General features: G+C 40.5%; 1 protein-coding gene across 2 annotated transcripts in view; it reads left to right on the forward strand.

Moving 5' to 3' along the window:
• The window catches only part of urod (uroporphyrinogen decarboxylase), a 59,353-nt gene that overhangs the window by 11,898 nt on the left and 26,029 nt on the right, over positions 1–21,426 (forward strand). For both annotated transcript variants that reach the window (XR_011887983.1, XM_072273635.1), the window contains exons 2-7: positions 406–518; positions 7,769–7,848; positions 8,533–8,595; positions 9,580–9,777; positions 11,509–11,670; positions 18,525–18,662. Coding sequence is in view for 1 of the 2 variants with exons in the window: in XM_072273635.1 (XP_072129736.1) it covers positions 406–518; positions 7,769–7,848; positions 8,533–8,595; positions 9,580–9,777; positions 11,509–11,670; positions 18,525–18,662 (754 nt within the window). In the remaining variant the exon portion in view is untranslated. The remainder of the gene's footprint in view (positions 1–405; positions 519–7,768; positions 7,849–8,532; positions 8,596–9,579; positions 9,778–11,508; positions 11,671–18,524; positions 18,663–21,426) is intronic.

Genomic DNA, 21,426 nt, shown 5'->3' on the forward strand with positions numbered 1-21,426 from the left:
ACGAATGTTCATTCCTTTCGCTGCAGCAAACAGACTGTGAACTGGTCCAGCTGTTGTGTGTTTAGCCCCGCTGGTGTGAAAACTAGGCACCAAGGCTTGGGCCAACTCCAGCTGCTCTGGGAGTGGATCCTGGACTCAGTCTGGTGCGAATGATGTTGGCTTGCTTCTATTGTTTGCACTGTGTTTTTTTTCTCTCTTTCTCTGCACAGTGGTTTTTGTTTTTTTGCCTTTTTTAATTTGGTTATTCAAGTTTCTTACTTTGTGGTTGCCTATAAACAGACAAATTTCAAGGTGTATAATTTATACATTCTTTGATAATAAATATGCTTTGAATCCTTGAATCATTATTAAAAATTTCTGTACTTATGCAACTTTTTATTTGCATTTATTGGAATGATTTTTCAGATCCAAAGATTTTCCTGCCCTGAAAAATGATACATTTCTCAAAGCAGCATGGGGTGAAGTGACTGATTATGTTCCTGTCTGGTGTATGAGGCAAGCGGGAAGGTATCTCCCAGGTAAGGAACAGAACCATTAAGTCAGTAAGTGTCGGGCAGATCTTAAGTGTATCAAATTCATTTGAATTTGAAGTCCTGGTGTGAAGTTTGAAAATTCTCCAGCACAGTAACTTCCTCGAAACACTTGTTATGTAACTGTGGAGTAACTCTCAAGACTTCCTGAACTCGGGACCTCTCCCAAGTGACACACTCGGCTGAGTACTTTCTCTCGCCAACCATTAAAATATTTAGGTATGAGCCAGCTCTGAGCCAAGCTGCTTTTCTAAATTATTTTGCATTATCTATTATGATTTCAGAAGACCTGTGACAGAAGATGTTTATCAATTTTAATCCTTTTTTTTGGGGGGGGGAATCTTTGTGAGAACCAGTATTTAATGCTAGTCTCTGTTGCCTTCAAGAATAAGGGTGAGGTGCTTGAGCTTTTGCTGTTTCTCTGGATGTAGTGATGATGAAATATCCGCAGTACATTTTCAGGTTAGAATTGTGGTGTGATTTGGAGGGGAACCTGCAAGTGGTAGTGTTCTCTGGAGCCTGTTACTCTTGTTTCTACTTGAAGAGTTACAGGGTTTGGTGCTGCTTTTGGACTAGCTCAGCCAAGTAACTGCAAACCAGTGAGTCTTATGTCGGTGGTGAGCAAACTATTGGAGAGAATTCTTAAAGACAGGATTTACAAGTATTTTGAGAAGTATGGCTTGATTGGGGATAGTCTGAAATGAAATGAAATATCTTTATTGTCATTGCATAGTACAATTTGTCATGCACCAATACGGCGAAAATGAGTTTGCAACTCTTGTACTCAATGCTATAAAACAACAAATAAAATAAATAAACAATAAATAAAATCAAGTAACCAGCCAGTACAAGCAATGTCCAGCAGTATAAAAGCGCAACTCAGGTGCATGGCAGCCATAAAACCAGTATTAAAGTAGCAATATAACAATTTATGGATGATGCTTGATCGATTGGTTCAGAGCAGTAATAGTTCTGGGGAAAATGCTATTTTTCAGTCTAGAGGTACAGGCATAGAAAATCTTATAATGACTGCCAGATGGAAGAAGTTCAAACAGATGATTGCATGGGTGTGTATTATGCTTACAGATGCTTGTATGTTTCCTTAGGCAGTGTGAGCTGTAGGTGTCCTCCAGGGCTGGGAGCTGTGTCCCGATGATCTTCTGTGCGCTAGAGACGACCAGCTGAAGTGCTTTCCTATCAGCTGCTGCACAACTGAGATACCACACAGAGATGCAGTATGTTAAGATGCTGTCTATGGTGCAGCGGTAAAAGCTCACCAGCATCTGTTCAGGTGGACCAGCTTTCTTCAGCGTCCTGAGGAAAAACAAGCGTTGCTGTGCTTTCTTAACTATTGTTGTGCTGTTAGTGGACCATGTATGGTCTTCTGAGATGTGTATTCCCAGAAACCTGAAACTTTGCTGGCTTTATGAGAGGCAGGTCATGATTTTATCGATGTTAATACATTGCAGCTGTGTAGTGAATGGAGTTGTCTATCTAGTGGTCTGCTTTGTATTGAATTGTGTTCAGCTGCATTAATTCAGGCAAGTAAAGCCCATTGCCCCATAGGCCTGATTTGTATTGTACATGGTGGAAAGGTTTGTTGTGTTATGAGGTGACCCTTTGCTGCAGGAAGCTCAGATATGGAGCTCTTGTAGCGATGGTGTGGTTAATCAGCTGAGTTGCTACTCAGTGGTCCACGTGTTCCTTGTCACTCATCAACCCATGGCTGAATACTCTCCAGATCTTGCTGTATGTGGGTATAGACTACTTCACTTTCTAAGTTTTGGGTGGAACTGAACATCTTGCAATCATCAGAAAACATTCCATAAATAATTTTATGATGGAAGGAAGATCATTGGCTAATGTAGCTGAGGGCGGCTATGGCAGGATTCTGTCCTGAAGAACATCTACACTGTTGTCCTGTGGCTGAGCCAGCTGTCCCCCAGCATCCAGAACCATTTTGTTTTTGAGTGGTATGAATCCAGCCATTATAGTGTTCCTCTTGATATCCATTGACTTCAGTTATACCAGGGTTCTTTGGCATAATTGAGTAAATGTAGCTTTGATCACCTTTTGCAGTTTGGTAGTTTGCGCCATGCTTGGATCAAGGCTGTGCCATGCCACGAGGATGGGGGCTGTTCTTAGAATATTCTTCTTCCTTTTAAGCTTTCAAATATCTTTCTCTGAAGAACCAAGGCGAGCCAGACAGGATTTTTTTTAATCATCACTACTAAGACACCCCTCTTTTATGGTGCTAGGAATTAGCATATGCTTAGGTCCAAAATAATATATGTTGTCAGCAGAATACAGAAAAGGAAATTTTAGAATGTTATTTGTTTTTCATGTTCAATTTGTCCATATCTCACTTAATGTATGGTTAGACTTCCTTTGAAGTCGCTTTATTAATATAGATGAAGTCCCCATATAAATTAATATTTAAATTAATTAAATTTATATTCTCCTTGTTTGTTCATGTGCTATTGCTTTTAATATGGACTAGGGCTGCTGGTGTCTTGCAGTCCCACCAATCTGTTTTGCAATAGCTTTTTACCTTAACACCAAGTAGGATATTCACCCTTTCAGATTGTCATTTGTCACTGCCATGTTGCTTATTCTGCTAATTACCTAACCCTTGCACCATTCTTTAGTCTGTCCAGGTACACACTGCCTTCCAGACCTGATCATAAAATAGAATGCAGGAATAGATAGCATCCCCTGAACAACGTAATACAACTTTGGAATAGTCTATGAAGGGAATTGCAAACACAAGGCCATTTCCAAACCATTTTATCTCCCCACAACTCTTCAACAGCTTTTAAAATTAAAAATTGACGAAATGTTAGGCCATGGTATCTAGAACTTACAGGCCCTTCAGCCCAAGATGTTGTTCCAACCTTTTAACCTAATCTAAGAACACTCTAACCCTTCTCTCTCACATACCTCTCTAACTTTCTTTTATCCAAGTGCCCCCATATGAGTCTCTGAAATTTCCCTGATGTATTTGTCTCTACCACCACCACCACCACTGTTAGGCATTCCATGCAACCACCACTCGCTGTGTTTTTAAAAAAAAAAAAATTGTCTCTACAAACGCACGATTCTGCAGATGCTAGAAATCCAGAGTAGTGCACGCAGAGTGCTGGAGGAATTCAGCAAGTCAGGCAGTATCTATGGAGAGGAATAAAAAGTCAATGTTTTGGGGTGAGACCCTTCATCGGGTCCCAAAATAGATCTCTGCAGAACACCGCTTGTCACCAGCCTCCAGGCAGAATATGCTCCATCTACTGCTACTCCATCTCCATCTACTCTGCCTTCTGTAGGTAAGCCAACTCTGAATCTGCGCAGCCAAATTTCCTTGAATCCAATTTCTCCTTACTTTCTGAATGTACCTACCATGAGGAACACTACGGTAGTCTAGCAGTTAGCACAATGCTTTTACAACGTGGGGCATCTCAGAGTTCAATTCCTGTGCCGTCTGTAAGGAGTTTGCACGTTCTCCCCAAGAACCACATAGGTTTCCTTCAGGTGCTTCAGTTTCATCTCATAGTCCAAAGACCTACTGATTAGTAGGTCAACTGGTCATTGTAAATTGTCCTGTGATTAGGCTAGGGTTAAATAGGTGGATTGCTGTATGGTGCAGTTCGTTGGGATGGTAGGGCCTGTTCTGTGCTGTATTTCTAAGTAAGTAAATAAATAAATAGACATTGTCAAATGCCTTAATGAAATTCATATCCACTGCTCTATCAATTTGCTTATTCACTGCCTCGAAGAATTCAATCAAGTTCATGAGGCGTGACCTGCTCCTTACAAAGTCATGCTGGCTATTCATATTAAGGCAATGCTTCTCCGAATGCTCATAAATCCTGGCTGTAAGAATCCTCTCCAATAGTTTGCCCACCACTGACATAGGACCCACAGGTCTATAATTTCCGGAGTTATCCATAGTACCTTTCTTGAACAAAGGAATAAAGTTTGCCAACTTCCAATTATCTGGTACTACTCCTGTGGCCAGTGAGGACCCAGAAATCATCATTAAATCATAGCAATTTCTTCCCTCACTTCCTATAGTAATCTAGTGTATTATTAAGGATGAGGTCTTGGAGGTACATGATAAAATAGACCGTAGTCAGCATGATTTCCTCAAGGGAAAATCTTGTCTGACAAATCTGTTGAAATTCTTTGAAGAAGTAACAAGCAGGATAGATCAGTGGAGAATCAGTTGATGTTGTGTATTTGGATTTTCCTTTGACGAGATACTACACATGAGGCTGCTTAAGAAGCTATGAGCCCATGATATTACAGGAAATATTCCAGCATGGATAAAGCAGTGGCTGATTGGCATGAGGCATAGATTGGGAATAAAGGGAGCCTCTTCTGGCTGGCTGCTGGTGACTAGTGGTGCTCCACAGGGATCTGTGTTGGAACCAGTTCTTTTTTTGTATGTCAATGATTTGAATGATGGAATTGACGGCTTTATTGCAAAGTTTGTAGATGAAATGAAGATAGCTGGAGGGGCAAGTAGATTTGAGGAAGTAGAGAGGCCACAGAAGGACTTAAACAGAATAGGAGAATGGGCAAAGAAATGGCTAATGGAATACAGTGTCGGGAAGTGTATGGTCTTGCACTTTGGAGAAGGAATGAAAGGGTTGACTATTTTCTAAATGGAGAGAAAATACAAAAAAACTGAGGTGCAAAGGGACTTGGGAGTCTTTGTGCAGGATTCCCTAAACCTAAAGGTTAATTTGCAGGTTGAGTGTGTGGTGAGGAAGGCAAATGCAATATTAGTATTTATTTCAAGAGGACTAGAATATAAAAGCAAGGACGTAATGTTGAAATTTTATAAAGCACTCGTGAGGCCTCACTGGGAGTGTTGTGGACAGTTTTTGGCCCCTTACCTTAGAAAGGATGTGCTGAAACTGAAGAGGTTCAGAGGAGGTTCACGAAAATGATTCCAGGATTTAATGGCTTGTCATTTGAAGAGCATTTGATAGCTCTGGGCCTATATTCGCTGGTATTCAGTAGAATGAGGGGTGACCTCATTGAAAGCTGTCAAGTGGTGAAATGCCTTGATAAGAGTGTAAGTGGACAGCATGTTTTCTATGATGGGAGAGTCTAAGACCAGAGGGCAAAATCTCAGAAAAGAAGGGCATCCTTTTAGAACGGAGATGAGGAAGAACTTCTTTAGCCAGAGAGTGGTGAATCTGTGGGATTCTTTGCCACAGGCAGCTGTGGAGGCCAAATCTTTATGTATATTTAAAGCAGAGATTCATAGATTCTTGATTGGTCAGGGCATGAAGGGATATGGGGAGAAGGCTGGAGATTGGAGCTGAGAGGAAAATTGGATCAACCATGTTGAAATGGCAGAGCAGACTCGATGGGCCAAGTGACCTAATTCTGCTCCTATATCTTATGATCTCGTATCCTCTCTGGCCTCAGGGACTTATCTGTCCTCGTGTTTTACTAAAGTTCAAGCACATCCTCTTTTTTAAAAAAAATTATTACCATGTTGCAGCATATCAGCTGTTGTCCTCGCATTCATCAAGGTCCCTCTCACTGGTGAATACATAGAAAACATAGAAAATAGGTGCAGGAGTAGGCCATTCAGCCCTTTGAGCCTGCACTGCCATTCAGTATGATCATGGCTGATCATCCAACTCAAAACCCTGTACCAGCCTTCCCTCCATACCCCCTGATTCCTTTAGCCACAAGGGCCATATCTAACTCCCTCTTAAATATAGCCAATGAACTGGCCTCAACTGTTTCCTGTGGCAGAGACTTCCACAGATTCACCACTCTCTGAGTGAAGAAGTTTTTCCTCATCTTGGTCCTAAAAGGCTTCCCCTTTATCCTCAAACTGTGACCCCTCGTTCTGGACTTCCCCAACATCGGGAACAATCTTCCTGCATCTAGCCTGTCCAATCCCTTTAGGATTTTATACGTTTCAATCAGATCCCCCCTCAATCTTCTAAATTCCAACGAGTATAAGCCTAGTTCATCCAGTCTTTCATCATATGAAAGTCCTGCCATCCCAGGAATCAATCTGGTGAACCTTCTTTGTACTCCCTGTATGGCAAGGATGTCTTTCCTCAGATTAGGGGACCAAAACTGCACACAATACTCCAGCTGTGGTCTCACCAAGGCCTTGTACAACTGCAGTAGTACCTCCCTGCTCCTGTACTTGAATCCTCTTGCTATGAATGCCAGCATACCATTTGCCTTTTTCACTGCCTGCTGTACCTGCATGCCCACTTTCAATGACTGGTGTATAATGACACCCAGGTCTCGTTGCACCTCCCCTTTTGCTAATCGGCCACCATTCAGATAATAATCTGTTTTCCTGTTTTTGCCACCAAAGTGGATAACTTCACATTTATCCACATTAAATTGCATCTGCCATGAATTTGCTCACTCACCTAACCTATCCAAGTCACCTTGCATCTTCTTAGCATCCTCCTCACAGCTAACACTGCCGCCCAGCTTCGTGTCATGCGCAAACTTGGAGATGCTGCATTTAATTCCCTCATCCAAGTCATTAATATATATTGTAAACAACTGGGGTCCCAGCACTGAGCCTTGCGGTACCCCACTAGTCACCGCCTGCCATTCTGAAAAGGTCCCGTTTATTCCCACTCTTTGCTTCCTGTCTGCCAACCAATTCTCTATCCACATCAATACCTTACCCCCAATACCATGTACTAAAGCAAAGTATTCATTAAGGACCTTTCTTGACTCCTCTGACTCCAGGCATGCTTCCTGTTTTATCCCCAATTGGTCCTATCCTTACTTGAGGTATCATCTTGTTATTTATGAATGTGTAGAATGCCTTGGGATTTTCCTTGATCCTACTCACCAAGACCTTCTCGTTTCTACTCCGAGCTTTCCTAAATCCCTTCTTCAGCTCCTTCCTGGCTACCTTCTCTGGAACCCTGTCTGACCCTTACTTCCTAATCCTTAAGTATGCTTTTTCTTCCTATTCTATGTTCCGCATCTCTTGTCAACTATGGTTCCTTCAACCTGCCATCCTTTCTCTACCTCAACAGTCCAAATCCAGAATGCCACGCAAGTGCTTTCTAAACAGTATCCACATTTCTGATGTGCTTTTCCTGAGTAAATCAGTTGCCAATTTATGCTCCCAATACATGTTATTTCCTGGTAAATGAGTTGCTGTACCCAACAATGGATTCCAATATGCTCGATGCTGCTTTAGTAGATGAGCTCTTTTCTGTTCTTTCTCACAGAATTCCGAGAGACCCGAGCAACTCAGGATTTCTTCACAACCTGTCGCACTCCGGCGATCTGCTGTGAGTTGACATTGCAGGTAAGTTGGTCAAACAGAGAATCTTGTATATATTAAGAAATCGGACTCTTTAAACTCCAATTATCCAGAAAAGGTGGTATTGCATTGAAAAGTGAAACACTTTCCTTATCACCGTCACTTGATTTGATACTATCAAATGTAAAGAAACATCTTCCAGATCGAGAATGTACAAGTTGAAAAAGAAATCATTGCAACCAAGAATTGAAGTAATTTCAATATAATTTCTTTGAATATTTTTGACTGCCGTACTTTTGTCTTGGAAAATGGAAATTTGTCAGCATTATGGCGTTCATTTTTGAGTCAGAGACTGTGAATTCAATGTCCATGCCAGAATTTCACAAGCTAACAATACACAAGCTTACATTTTAAAGCCCTTTCATCTTTCTAAATGTGCATTCCTATTTATTTGTCTACGGAGGTCGGGGATAGAAGTGATCCTGTTTTAACTGTTCTGCTTGGGTTCCTGTGACTTCTTACTTCAGGTTATCAGTTTTCTGTCAGCAGAATAGATTTGAATAGGTAAAACTTACTAAATGTACTGAGTCAGATCAGTTTTTCTTTATTCAAATTTAAATAAACGATTCCACTTTTAGTAAACAATCTGACATTACTGTGCTTGCCCTTTTCAGTTTGGATTCTGTACAGTATTAACCTATTTGTAATGAGAGTATCTTTCTCATTTAGCCCCTCAGGCGGTTCCCATTAGATGCTGCTATCATTTTCTCTGACATCTTGGTTATTCCCCAGGTAAGACACACAAGTGCCATTTTTTTTTTGATTTTGAAACAGAATCGGAATCTGGTTTATTATCATTGAAATATCATGAAACTGGTTTTGCAACAGCAGTGCAATACATAATTAAAATGTCTGTAAGTTGCAATAAGAAATAATAAAAAATAAGTAGTGCAACAAGGTGAAGTAATGTTTATGAGTTCATGGACCATTCAGAACTCTGATGGCGGAGGAGAAAAAGCTTTTCCTAAAACGTTGCGTGTGTGTCTCAGGCGCAAATGTAGTGTCCTTTATTGACCAGTGTATACATTTGTTGAAAAAGTGACCACGCTGAGCTGATGTTTTCAGGCAGTGTATCTCACTTGTGGAAGGGCTGGCTCTGCCACTGTTCAGCTGTTACCCATTGGATATAGCATAGCAAAGGATCTTTTCTACATACGATTTAATCTCTAGCCTTCTATAATCTAGTATAATTGCATGAGGGAGATTTTTACATGTGGACAATAAGGTTTTATTTCATTTAATCGTTCTCGCACTTATGGATTATAGAACTGTTTTCACTCTGCTGGGTGCATGGTTGTACAGTGCTATCATTTTTTGGTGTAGATTAAAAGCTGCTTATTTACTAAACATTGTTTATTCATGTTGTCAAGAATATTAGTGACAACCATAAATATAAATGCCACTAAAGTGAGGCAACAGACAATTTGTGAATGTGAATCTGGGCCTGATAACTACTTAAGTCACATTCGTGACAGCTAAGTGACACTTTAATCCAGCACAAATGTTGAATCTTCAAATAGGAACTGCTAGAATAAATATCTGAAGTTTGCTTTTAATTACTATGATTATGCAATGTGAATATGATTTTTTTGAAATTCATTTTCAGATATAGGCCTAAGTACCCATTACCATCCCAAACATTTTGATATCAGCAAACCTAATTGAAGTTTTTTTTTGTTACATTTGAACTGTTTTCTACTTATTTTAAATTTTAAGGCACTGGGGATGGAGGTGACTATGGTTCCAGGTAAAGGTCCTACGTTTCCAGAGCCACTGAATGAACCTGCTGATCTTGAGAAACTGAATGAGAACGTGGATGTAAATCAGAAGCTGGCATATGTGTTCCAAGCTATAACATTGACTCGTCACAAGCTGAAGGGAGATGTTCCTCTTATCGGCTTCTCGGGAGCCCCGGTATGCTGGAAAAACATTACAATTGTACTAACTGGGGTGAAAGTGACAAGCCTTCATAGTGAACAGCACAAGCTCTAACAAATTAAACAACCTAAAGTAGTTTGCAGCATTTATGTAGAATTTTATCAGTATTTAAGTGAAGGTTATAAATAGGGTAATTTTATTTTCATAATGTAGCTAAGATTTCAAAATTGAAGGTACTTTTATTGCCATTAGAAACATCTCTTCCACTTTCTACACTATACTTTTGAAGAAGTTATTGTCTCACATGAGGATTCCCTTGGTCATGGTCAACCATGGATGTTGTATACTAGCTATCTACGTTCAGTACACAAGCCAGGGCAGTACAATACAGAGAACAAGTTGTTCCCCATACAGCAGGCTTCCCCTCTCCTCATAGCTGATGAATTCAAAAGAATGTCAGAGACCCATACAGTTTGGCACCAGCAGCATTGTGGGAGTTGCAGACATCCCACCTCTCCCGGAACGTCCGGGAGTCTCCTGCATGTTAATAGTGGCTCCCTGATGCCCACAAATTATATACAATATCACGGAAATCAATTTTTTTGAGAGCGAGCGCGAGAAAGCAAGAGAGAGCGCGAGAGCGAAGGCAAGCGAGCGCGCGAGGGAGCGAGCGAGAAGGCAAGTGAGAGAGGGAGAGAGCGCGCGAGTGACCACGAGAGAGAGAGAGAGCACGAGCAAGAGAGCAAGAGCGCGCCATCGCAGAGTGTTCCAAAAAAATATATAAAATGTACGTCACCCCAGACTACACTAAAGTGTACCCCTGCCTAATAGGGGTCAAAATAATGACAGTGTTGCTCGCTGTACTGTTTGCAACAGTGACATTTCTATTGCCCATGGTGGGTTAAAATGTAAAAGACATGTTGAGGTGAGTTTAACAGGTGTCGTTCGTTCATTAGTATAGCTAACGTTATTTAAACTAGCTGGCTAGCTGCTAAGGAGCTACTCTATTGCAGACATCCCACCTCTCCCGGAAATCTCCCGAAAATTGATGGTGCTACCTCCCTGAAATGAGTTTTTGCAAGGTGGGATGTCTGGAGTTGCCAGTTAGCATTGAACTCAATGTAGGACTGCGTTCGGGACTCCACCTACAGAATTTTCCTCTGGATTTACTCCAGAAGTCCCCATGAGTGGGATAGCTGTAAGGCAGCAGAGGTTTGAGATTAGAATTTTCCTTCTCTTAGATGAGCTGCCAACCACAACTGACACGCCCCATCACAATGCAAACGAAAATCAAAATTACACAGTTTATTGTCCATGTGTTTCCGTGGGTATTCAACTACTACCAATAAAAGCCACACTCAATACTATGATTTGGAGTCGTAATAGATGGCAGATGCTGAAATTTGGAGTAAAAGTAAATTATTGGAAATATACAGTGAGTCAAGCAGCATCTGTGAAGGCAAAGGAGTGGTCAACACTCTGGCCTGATGTAAGTCTTGACCCAGAACATTTGTCTCCACAGATGCAGCTTGACCCGCTGAGTTGTTGCAGCAGTTTATTTTCCATTTAATTTTTACCCAACATATGATTGATCAGATTGATACATTCCAGTTCCTAGTTCTGACCGTGCTACGAAAAGGGGAGATTCCTTTCCATCTGCCAAGCCCCATAATCTTTTTGTTTTTCAGGAGGGATGAATAGCAATTAAAAATGAGTTGTTAGTTACAATAAATAATTGGAAAATGAGTTTCATTTTATTTCTTATAGTGGACTTTGATGGCTTACATGATAGAAGGAGGTGGCTCAAATACAATGTCGAAAGCAAAACGCTGGCTATATCAACATCCTCTAGTCTGTCATAAGCTATTGAAAATTCTCACCAATGTTATCATTAATTATCTGGTGGGACAAGTGGCAGCAGGAGCTCAGGTAAGGGATAGCTCAATTTTTTTAATCAAATTCCTTCAGAATCAACGTTTATTTATATTTTCTGTGACAGTCATTTTTGTGATGGAACAGCAGTGCTCTTGAGTATTTGTTATCCTTGTTCAGGAATTGACAGTTACTTCAAATAGGAAGCTGTTGTTCTATTGCTTCCAAACTGAAAGTTAGGAATGATGATGCTAACACTATTGAACTTTGAACTTCATTTTGATATTGCCTGGCAATATCAAAAAATCACCACTGGGTGGCAGCACTTACACACAGTCTTGAATGTTGTGCCTGTTCAGCAATAAGGTTAAAGAAGCAATGCTACACTTGATGGGCGTTAGATGGACGAAGATTATGTGACAATCAGCTATGAAAGCTAAAAAGTTTCAGTCTCCATTTGGGAGGTAACATTATTAGACACCAATGGAGTTTTCATGGTTCCTTCCTAATCCTCAATCAATAATGTTCTTTTGAAGCAGAACTGGAGCAAAATAAAACAAACAGCTTGAGGAACCTAACAGGTCAAACAGCATCTGTAGGGAAGGAAAAGGAATTGTTGAGTTTTTTTATTATTTATAGTTTGATACCGCACTATTATTGGACACCTTTCATTTAAAATTTTATACTATGGCCATTTACTGGGGTAATAACTTCAGTCCATACAACTATCTTCCTCAAGAAATTTGATGGCTGTTATGCTTAATCACAATGTTGCTATGTGCTGAGACAGGCCCATTTGGAACATAAGAGAAAAATAGTGTGTGCATTCTGTATGTCCTCTTTAAGAAGCTGTGTTACTTGGAGCAGTCAGTTTTACTGCAATCCTGTCAGCAACAATCTCGTTTATGCATTGTTGATGTAATGGATTTGAGTTTGTAGGTATTGCTTTATTGAGCAATTGTACTATGTACTTCATTCAAATAATGGAAGTGAACTTTGCATAGCTGCATATGGTTTGCCTAAGAGACTGGTTTAGCAACTGTTACTGTTTTTTTTATCATTGCCTATCTGTGAGAATGATTTGATGCCTTTGCAATTAACAGTAAAAGGGTGACTAGGGTCACCGATGTGTGGAGCTACAGGAGAAGGATGGGATATTTAATGTCTAATTCTCTTTGGTGTTTGCTAAGGAGAATAATTCAGATGTCAGAGAAATGAGGGTAACAAGTTGTAAAGTTTTGGATCAAAAGTCCGTTATGAGGAAGGAGGTATTTACAGCTTTGAAGTGCATTAAGTTGAGAAAATTTCTAAGGCCTGACCAAGTGCAGGGAAGAAATTATGGAGGCTTTTGTAGAGATTTGTTTCTTCATTAGCCACTGGTGAAATCCAGAAGACTGGAGGATGGCTAATGATGTTCCATTGTTCAAGAAGGATAGCGAGGACAAGCTGATGAGCCTGATTTCAGTTATAGGGACGTTACTAGAGGAGATTCTGAGGACAAGAACTACCTTCACTTGGGTAGTCAAGGCCTTATCATGAAGAGTCAGCATGGTTTTGTGTATAGAAGGTCTTGTCTGACAAATCTTGAACTGTTTCAACTGAAGGGATGGGTGAAGTTAAGGCAGTGGATATCGTCAGTGTTGACGCTAGTAAGGCCTTTGAGAAGGTCCCGCATGTCATGCTGATGTGGAAGGATAGAATGTATGGGATTCAGAGGGAGCTTGCAAAGTGGATCTACAATTGGCTAGATGATGGGAAGCCTAGGATGATGGTTGAAGGCTGATTCTGACTGGAGGTCTGTGACTAGTGGGTGCTCCAGGAGTCAGTATTGGGACTTCTGTTATTCATTTTTATCTAAATGATTTGGATGTGAATGAACAAGGCAGGCTTGGGAAGTTTGCTGATGATACAGAATGGGGGGGGGGGGGTCATGATGATAAGTGAAGCAGATTATAATGAATTACAGAAATCTTGATCTGTTAGGGAGATGGGCTGAGAAATGACAAATGGATAAGTGTGAGGTGATATTTTGGACAGTCAAGTCAGGGTAGGACTTGTGCATTGAATGGCAGAGCACTAAGTGTTGTCAATCAAAAATGCCCCCAAGTGGACAAGGTGATGAAGAAGATGTTTAGCCTGTTAGTCTTTATTAATTGGGCCATCAAGTTCAAGAGTAGGGAAATGAGTTGTACAAGTCTTGGTGAGGCAGCATTTGGAGTATTGTGTACAGTTTCTGTTGTAGGAAGGACATTGTCATGCTGGAGAGGGGGCAGAAGAGACTTGCAAGGATCTTGCCTGGACTAGAGGGCTTGAGTTATAGGGAGCGATTGGCCAAGTTGGATATTAATTCGCTGGATTGTTGTAGAATGATGAGTGGCCGTGTAGTAGTTTATAAGATCATGAGGGGCATGGATAAGGTGGACAGTCACAGTCTTCAGCACTGAGTCTAAAACTAGAGGGTACAGGTGCAAGATTAAAGGGGAGAGATGTAAATGAGAACTGAGAGGGTAGTGCATAGCTAGAATGAGCAGCCAGTGGAAGTGGTTGAGGCAGATACAGTTTCCACATTTAAGCAGCATATGGACAGGCACCTGGAGGGAGGGGCTTGGTGTGTTATGGGCCAAGCATTGGCAACTGAGACCAATAGGGAGGAAAGACCAATTGAACCAAAGGGCCTGTTTCCATGCTGTATAACTCTAACTCTAATCTTTTTGGCTGTATTATTATATTGCCATAAGTTCTATGGGCGAGTGACTTGATGGATATAACGCTCTTGTAATCTGGGTTTCATGGCACCATTGTCAATCTACTTGACAGCCTCAGACAATAGATCAAAACTGGAATAAGATCTAGAGGAATATCTCCTGCTTCATTGACAGGAGGTGCCTCTTTTTTTTTGGTTTTCCAAGTTGTTTTGAGGTTTTAACTGTGAGGAATTGTCTTGGCACTTTTTTAAAAAACACTGGCCACAACTGGATTTTTCATTCCAGTTCCGGATGCTGGAGTTCGGCAAAGATGTGAAGGTGCAGTAAAGGATTTTGTTCAACAATTCCAACAGTGAAGGTCTTTGTGGATAGACTGGAGAAATTGAGCTGCTTTTGGTGCAGAGGGGGTTGAGGTTGAGGGGTCCTGATGAAAGTGTCAAAAGTAATGAGGGTCTAAACGGGGTTAAAGGAGAGAAGCCACTCCCATTAGCAAAAGGCTCAATACTCTGGACATGGCTAAAAGCACAAAGGAGGCACCTTTTTCTGACAAGTGGTTAGTGTCTGGAGTGTGTGCAAATGGACTTCACTCCAGGGTTCTGAAAGAGGTAGCTGAAGAGACTGTGGAGGCATTAGTAATAAACTTCCAAAAATCACAAGATTCTGGACTGGTTGCAGAGGACTGTGAAATTGCAAATGTCACTCTACTCTTTAAGAAGAGATGGAGGCAGAAGAAAGGAATTTATAGGCCAGTTAGTCTGACTTCAGTGGTTGAAAAGATGTTGAAGTCTATTATTAAGTATGAGGTTTTGGAGGCGCATGACAAAATAAGCCAAAGTCAGCATGGTTTTATTGTTAACAACAGGAATTCTGCAGATGCTGGAAATTCAAGCAACACACATCAAAGTTGCTGGTGAACGCAGCAGGCCAGGCAGCATCTGTAGGAAGAGGTGCAGTCGACGTTTCAGGCCAAGACCCTTCGTCAGGACTAACTGAAGGAAGACTGAGTAAGGGATTTGAAAGTGGGAGGGGGAGGGGGAGATCCAAAATGATAGGAGAAGACAGGAGGGGCAGGGATGGAGCCAAGAGCTGGACAGGTGATAGGCAAAAGGGATACGAGAGGAATCATGGGACAGGAGGTCCGGGAAGAAAGACAAGGGGGGGGGGGTCCCAGAGGATGGGCAAGGGGTATATTCAGAGGGATAGAGGGAGAAAAAGGAGAGTGAGAGAAAGAATGTGTGTATAAAAATAAGTAACAGTTGGGGTACGAGGGGGAGGTGGGGCATTAGCGGAAGTTAGAGAAGTCGATGTTCATGCCATCAGGTTGGAGGCTACCCAGACGGAATATAAGATGTTGTTCCTCCAACCTGAGTGTGGCTTCATCTTTACAGTAGAGGAGGCCATGGATAGACATGTCAGAATGGGATGTGGAATTAAAATGTGTGGCCACTGGGAGATCCTGCTTTCTCTGGCGGACAGAGCGTAGGTATTCAGCAAAGCAGTCTCCCAGTCTGCGTCAGGTCTCGCCAATATATGAAAGGCCACATCGGGAGCACCGGATGCAGTATATCACCCCACCCGACTCACAGGTGAAGTGTTGCCTCACCTGGAAGGACTGTTTGGGGCCCTGAATGGGTGGAGGGGCAGGTCGTGTTGAGTAAGCAGGGTGTCTGCAAAAGGACTTAGACACATTGGGAGTATGGGCAATGAAGTAGCAGGTGGAATATAGTGTAGGGGAGCGTACGGTCATACATTTTGGTAGAAGCAATAAAGATGTAGACTATTTTCGAAATGGGTAAAAAATTCAAAAATCAGAGATGCAAAGGGACTTGGGAGTCTGAGTGCACGTTTCCCTAAAAGTTAACTTGCAGGTTGAGTTGGTGTTAAGAAGGCAAATGCAAAGTTAGCATTCCTTTCAAAAGGACTAGAATACAAAAGCAAGGATGCAATGTTAAGGCTGTATAAGGCATTGGTCAGACCACACTTGCAGTATTGAGAGCAGTTTTGTGTCCCTTATCAAAGAAAATTAGTGCTTGCATTGGAGGAATGAAAGGGTTAATATATGAGCATTTGATGGCTCTACGTTTGAACTCACTGGAGTTTAGAAGAATGAAGGGCGTGATGTCATTGAAACCATTGAATATTGAAAGACCTAGATAGAGTGGATGTGGAGAGGATGTTTCCTGTAATGGGGGAGAGTAGGACCAGAGGACACAGCCTCAGAATAGAGGGACATCTGATTAGAACACAGATGTGGAAAAAATTTCTTTAGGCAGAGGGTGGTGAATCTGTGGAATTTATTACCACAGACAGATGTGCAGTCCAAGTCACTGGGTATATTTAAGGCCAAGGTTGATAGGTTCCTGATCAAACAGGACATCAAAGGGTGAAGGCAGGAGGATGAAGTTGAGACTCGACTTGAGAGGGATAATAAATTAGCTATGATGGAATGGTGGAGCAGATTTGATGGGCCAAATAGTCTAATTCTGCTCCAATGTCTTATGGTCTTATGGAATGCACTGCTGGTAAGTCATTCAATTGGATCATTCAAAAGTGAGCTGCAAAATTATCTAAGAGGAATGAATTGTTAGGGTAATGAAAAAAGGGTAAGGAAGTAAGGTTAGTACTATGGATCTTGCTTAGAACTAGTATAGAATCTAACCGAATAGCCTTCCTGCCATGTGCTATCAGCTCTGTGATTACTTACTGAGATGAATTGCAAGGCTGCGATTTGGAAGAGGCAGTGAGTTTCCCCACATCTTGTACTCTAATCTTGATATTTGTAATAAAAATGATATAGTTTACAATAGGTTCCCAGTTGAGATGATTTATACATGAGCAACCCTGCTATCACATGTCCACCAACCAAAGTGATAGCTTCATAAAAAGGGCTTCAGTGTCCCGATGAAGGGTTTCTGTCTGAATCATCGACTCTGTATTCTTTTCTGTGTGCGTACATCTATTGATGCCTCTGGACACATCTTCAGTAATATTCCTGGAATCATCAGGTGTTTCGGGTCTTTCAACATCATACACCCTCCTCCAGGTGACCCAGCCGGGGCTGATCAGACCCTAGATCAGGTAGCTAGCTACTTATGACTCCTTGGCTTTCCTCTTTTGAACTACAGCCATGTTGAGGCCCTCTCTGCTGCATCAGTGGTACTGCGGATGGCTGTCCTCTTCCTGTCTCTCTCGATGCTTTTCCATAGATGCTGCTTGACCTGCTGAGTTCCTCTACCATTTTGTGTACACTACTCTGAATTTCCTGGAGTGGTGACATGGAGATACATCTCTGCCACAGGAGATGTAGGGCACTGCTTCCCTTCGCTAGCTGCAGGTCACCCTGAGGCAAGGTGTAGCACCTGCTTAGCCTCCCCCCACCCCCCACCCCCCTAACAGTGAATGTCACGTGAAGGCATGGGAGATGGTGGATGGTCATATGAGCAGCTGGTGCCTATCACTAATCCTGGTTATGTGCCCATTGACGCCAAGCAGACAATCTCTGAAAATTATCAATAGTGGCTGGGGTGACCTGTTTTGTAAAGACTCTGCCCAGAAGAAGGCAATGGCAAACCACTTCTGTAGAATTTCCCAAGAACAATCATGGTCATAGACCATGATCACCCACGTCATAGGACACAGCACATAATGATGATGATGACTCTAGATTTCCAGCATCTACAGAATCTCTTGTTTTTGATTTAAGATTATTTTCTAACTGGGAGAACCAGAAGCTTATAGGAGCTAGCATCGACCCCTTGTCAGTGCTATTAGTTGCTATCAGCTGTGCCTTGGTAGTGGCTCCTCAGAAGCTGCCCCAGTGCCTTCAGAACAAAGGACGAAAAATTAGCCATGACTTCTGCATCAAATTTACACTGATCCCTACAAGAAAGCGCATGTGTGTGAGTATTTTTTACAAGAATAAAACAGTGCTTGATTTTGTCAAATGCTGACAGTATAAGAGGCGTGATTCAAAATTGGTCAATCAGCCCCTCTAGTCTGCCCCACCGTTCAACAAGATCATGTTGCTCTTTAAAAGCAGAATGAAAAATCTGTGGTTGATATATGTTGAAAATGAGATTTGATTATGGGTTAGTGAAGGCTGGTGACCTTGTACTAGAAAGAATTATGAATAAAATGTTGTATCAGAGTTTCTGATGTATTTTATTTCTCTCTTCTTTGAAATAACTTCCTTTTTTTGTTTCACAGGCACTGCAAGTGTTTGAATCTCATGCTGGCCATTTGGGATATGAGCAGTTCAGGGAATTTTCTCTCCCCTACCTCAGAGAGATTGCCCAACAAGTAAAGGAAAAACTAAAGGCCTCAGCAATAAATCAAGTGCCAATGGTAAGGTAGCTCATCTTTCTTGCAGTATCTTTGGAAGATGTTTATTTAGTAGTCTATTCTTTCTACATGACATTTATTTAAAGCTCTATCTGGTCAAACAGTTGACTGTATTTACTTTATATTTTGGTTTAGAAACCATTTACTTTTGTATCTTAGGAGCATAGCAGATAAACCTTCAGAGTAATTTCATGCTCTCATTTCTTTCCCTTGTCTTTTTTTGGAAGCTCTTTCAATTATTCTACATTACTGCACTTGTGAAAGCTTATATTCTTAGTCTGATCTTAGTTTTGGCATTTGATCTTTAGTACATTATAGATTATAATAGCCTGTAGTATTTGATCATTAATTCAATCTCCTGTAAGCCATTTTGTATACAACATAAATCATGGCTTTGAAGTCAACATTGGTATTAACTAACTTGCCGTCCCCCATTGGTCTGTTTGGAATGAAAGATGAGAATGAAGAACAAAGTTACTCAACTGCATTATTGTTGCCTTATTAACTAAATGGGCCAATATGCAGAAATCAGAATCTTAAAGCCCTTTACTATGGTGCGCTATTAAAATGAAAGATTCAATTCTGAATGCTTAAATCTGCTCCTGTCTCTTTTTGCCTAGACAGCTACATTTTTATTTCATTTAAAATTATAAAACACTATTAGTTAATCCCATGAGACAATGCGGAGTAATCTATCTTCTTTATTTGAAATTCCTCAGTAGTCGGCTTTTTTTTCCACTCTTCTATCATATCTTTACATATACATAAGGTGACCCCTGCACCCTTTAAAAGAGTTTGGAGTTCCTCATTTAAATGAGAGCACCAGCATAAAAGTCTAACAATATCAGAATCTCATCTGCACAGATGTGCTGTCACAGAAAAAAACAGCTGACACAACACTTCATGGAATTAAAAGTAAGTTTCTCTTTTAAATGAGGAAGGGAAAACACTTTCATGTAATAGAAAATAGGATTAAATTTGTATTTTAAAATTAAATTCATATATGAAAGGCTTAATGAACAGACCTGCGGATCTGTAAATTCACTGGATTGACGAGCAACTGGAACACTGGGCATGTTTGCAGACTCAACAGGATTTCATGATGGGAAAGGAATTTTTTAAATGACATTATGAAGACTTGAGACAGCAGAAAAAAATCTCAGACTTCAAGTATGTTTCTTAATAATACCATCTGTGTTATGTAGTGTAATTTTTAAAAATTGAAAATATTAGTTTAAATTTTCCCCTTGCCATGGAAAGTATTTCTTACCATCTGTCTATATATACTTATTTCTTTTCATGTCAACTTAGAAATATCGGAACATTGATCGAAAACAGCTGAGAAATTGTGGAGATGAAGTATCCCAGAGATTTTATTCCAGCTTTTGTTTTATTTTGTGCTCCTCTTCCCAAGCGTCATTCCGTCTTTTAACAAAACTGACAAGCAACTTGTCCCAACCTTAGCATTTTTGTACATATGGACAATGTGCATGAGTTGAAGGACGGTAGATGAATGGGGAAGGGAGTCTGAATTGAAAAGTCAGGTTAAGTCAAGTTTATTGTCATTTAACTACAGTGATGCTAGAAAGTTTGTGAACCATGTAGAATTTTCATTATTTCTGTATAAATGTAACCTAAAATATGATCATATCTCCACGTAAATCCTAAAGCTACATAAAGAGAGCCCAATTAAATAAATAACACAAAAATATTATACATGTTCATTTATTTAATGAGAAAATTATCTAATATTACATGTATTCGTTGGGAAAAAAAGTCTGTGAAACTTGCTTTCGGTAACTGGTTTAACCTACTTATACAGTAATAATTTCAACTAAACAATTCCAGCAACTGTTTCTCAGTCCTGCACATCAACTTTTAGGAATTTTAGGCCATTCCTCCTTACAAAACTGCTTCAATTCTGGGATATTGATGGGCTTCCTTGTGTGAACTGCTTACTTTGAGTCCTTCCACAACATTTCTATAGGATTAAGGTCAGGACTTTTGACTCGAACTTTCTTCCTCTTAAACTATTCTGTTGTTGATTTACTCTTGTATTTCGGATCATTGTCTTGTTGCATTATCCAACTTCTAATCAGCTTCCGGTGACGGACTGCTACCCTAACATTCTCCTGTAAAATGTCTTGATACAATTTTGAATTCATTGTTTCCTCAACAATTCCAAGCTGAAAATATTAGCAAACTTAAATATGCTATTGGAGCTGTGCGTAGCCTTACAGGCACAAGTATAAAGCAAGTATAGCATTTGCCCATTATACCCAGCTTGCTTCTTTTCAGCTGTTAAACTTGTTATAACTTCCAGCTTTCTGTTTTATTTGTCAAGTGTTTATTTGCTTTTCTGGATTTGTGAAAGGGAGATTGTATTTGACCAATTTATTAGAGTTCTTTAAAGAAGTTGTATTTTGAAGATAAATAGGAGCTGGTAGATTTACTAAGATTTCTAGAAGGCATCTGATAAGATGTAACATTAATGGTTATTACAGAAAATAAGCTCACTGAGGCAATATTTTGGCAGGATAGGTTGGCTGATAAGGATAAATGTATATAAATGGGTCAATTTTGCAAAATGTAACAAGTGGTGTGCCACAGGGATCTGGTGATTGTTTTATTTTACAGTTTTTATATAAATGAATTGGCACATAAATGAAAATTGCTTAATTTGTTGATGACAAGGCTTCAAAGGGATACAGATAGGTTAAGCAGGTGCACAAAGAACTGATGAAGCGAGCACAATGTGGAAAATGTA

Source organism: Mobula birostris, chromosome 12 (assembly GCF_030028105.1).
Source record: "Mobula birostris isolate sMobBir1 chromosome 12, sMobBir1.hap1, whole genome shotgun sequence".
Classification (NCBI taxonomy): Eukaryota; Metazoa; Chordata; class Chondrichthyes; order Myliobatiformes; family Myliobatidae; genus Mobula; species Mobula birostris.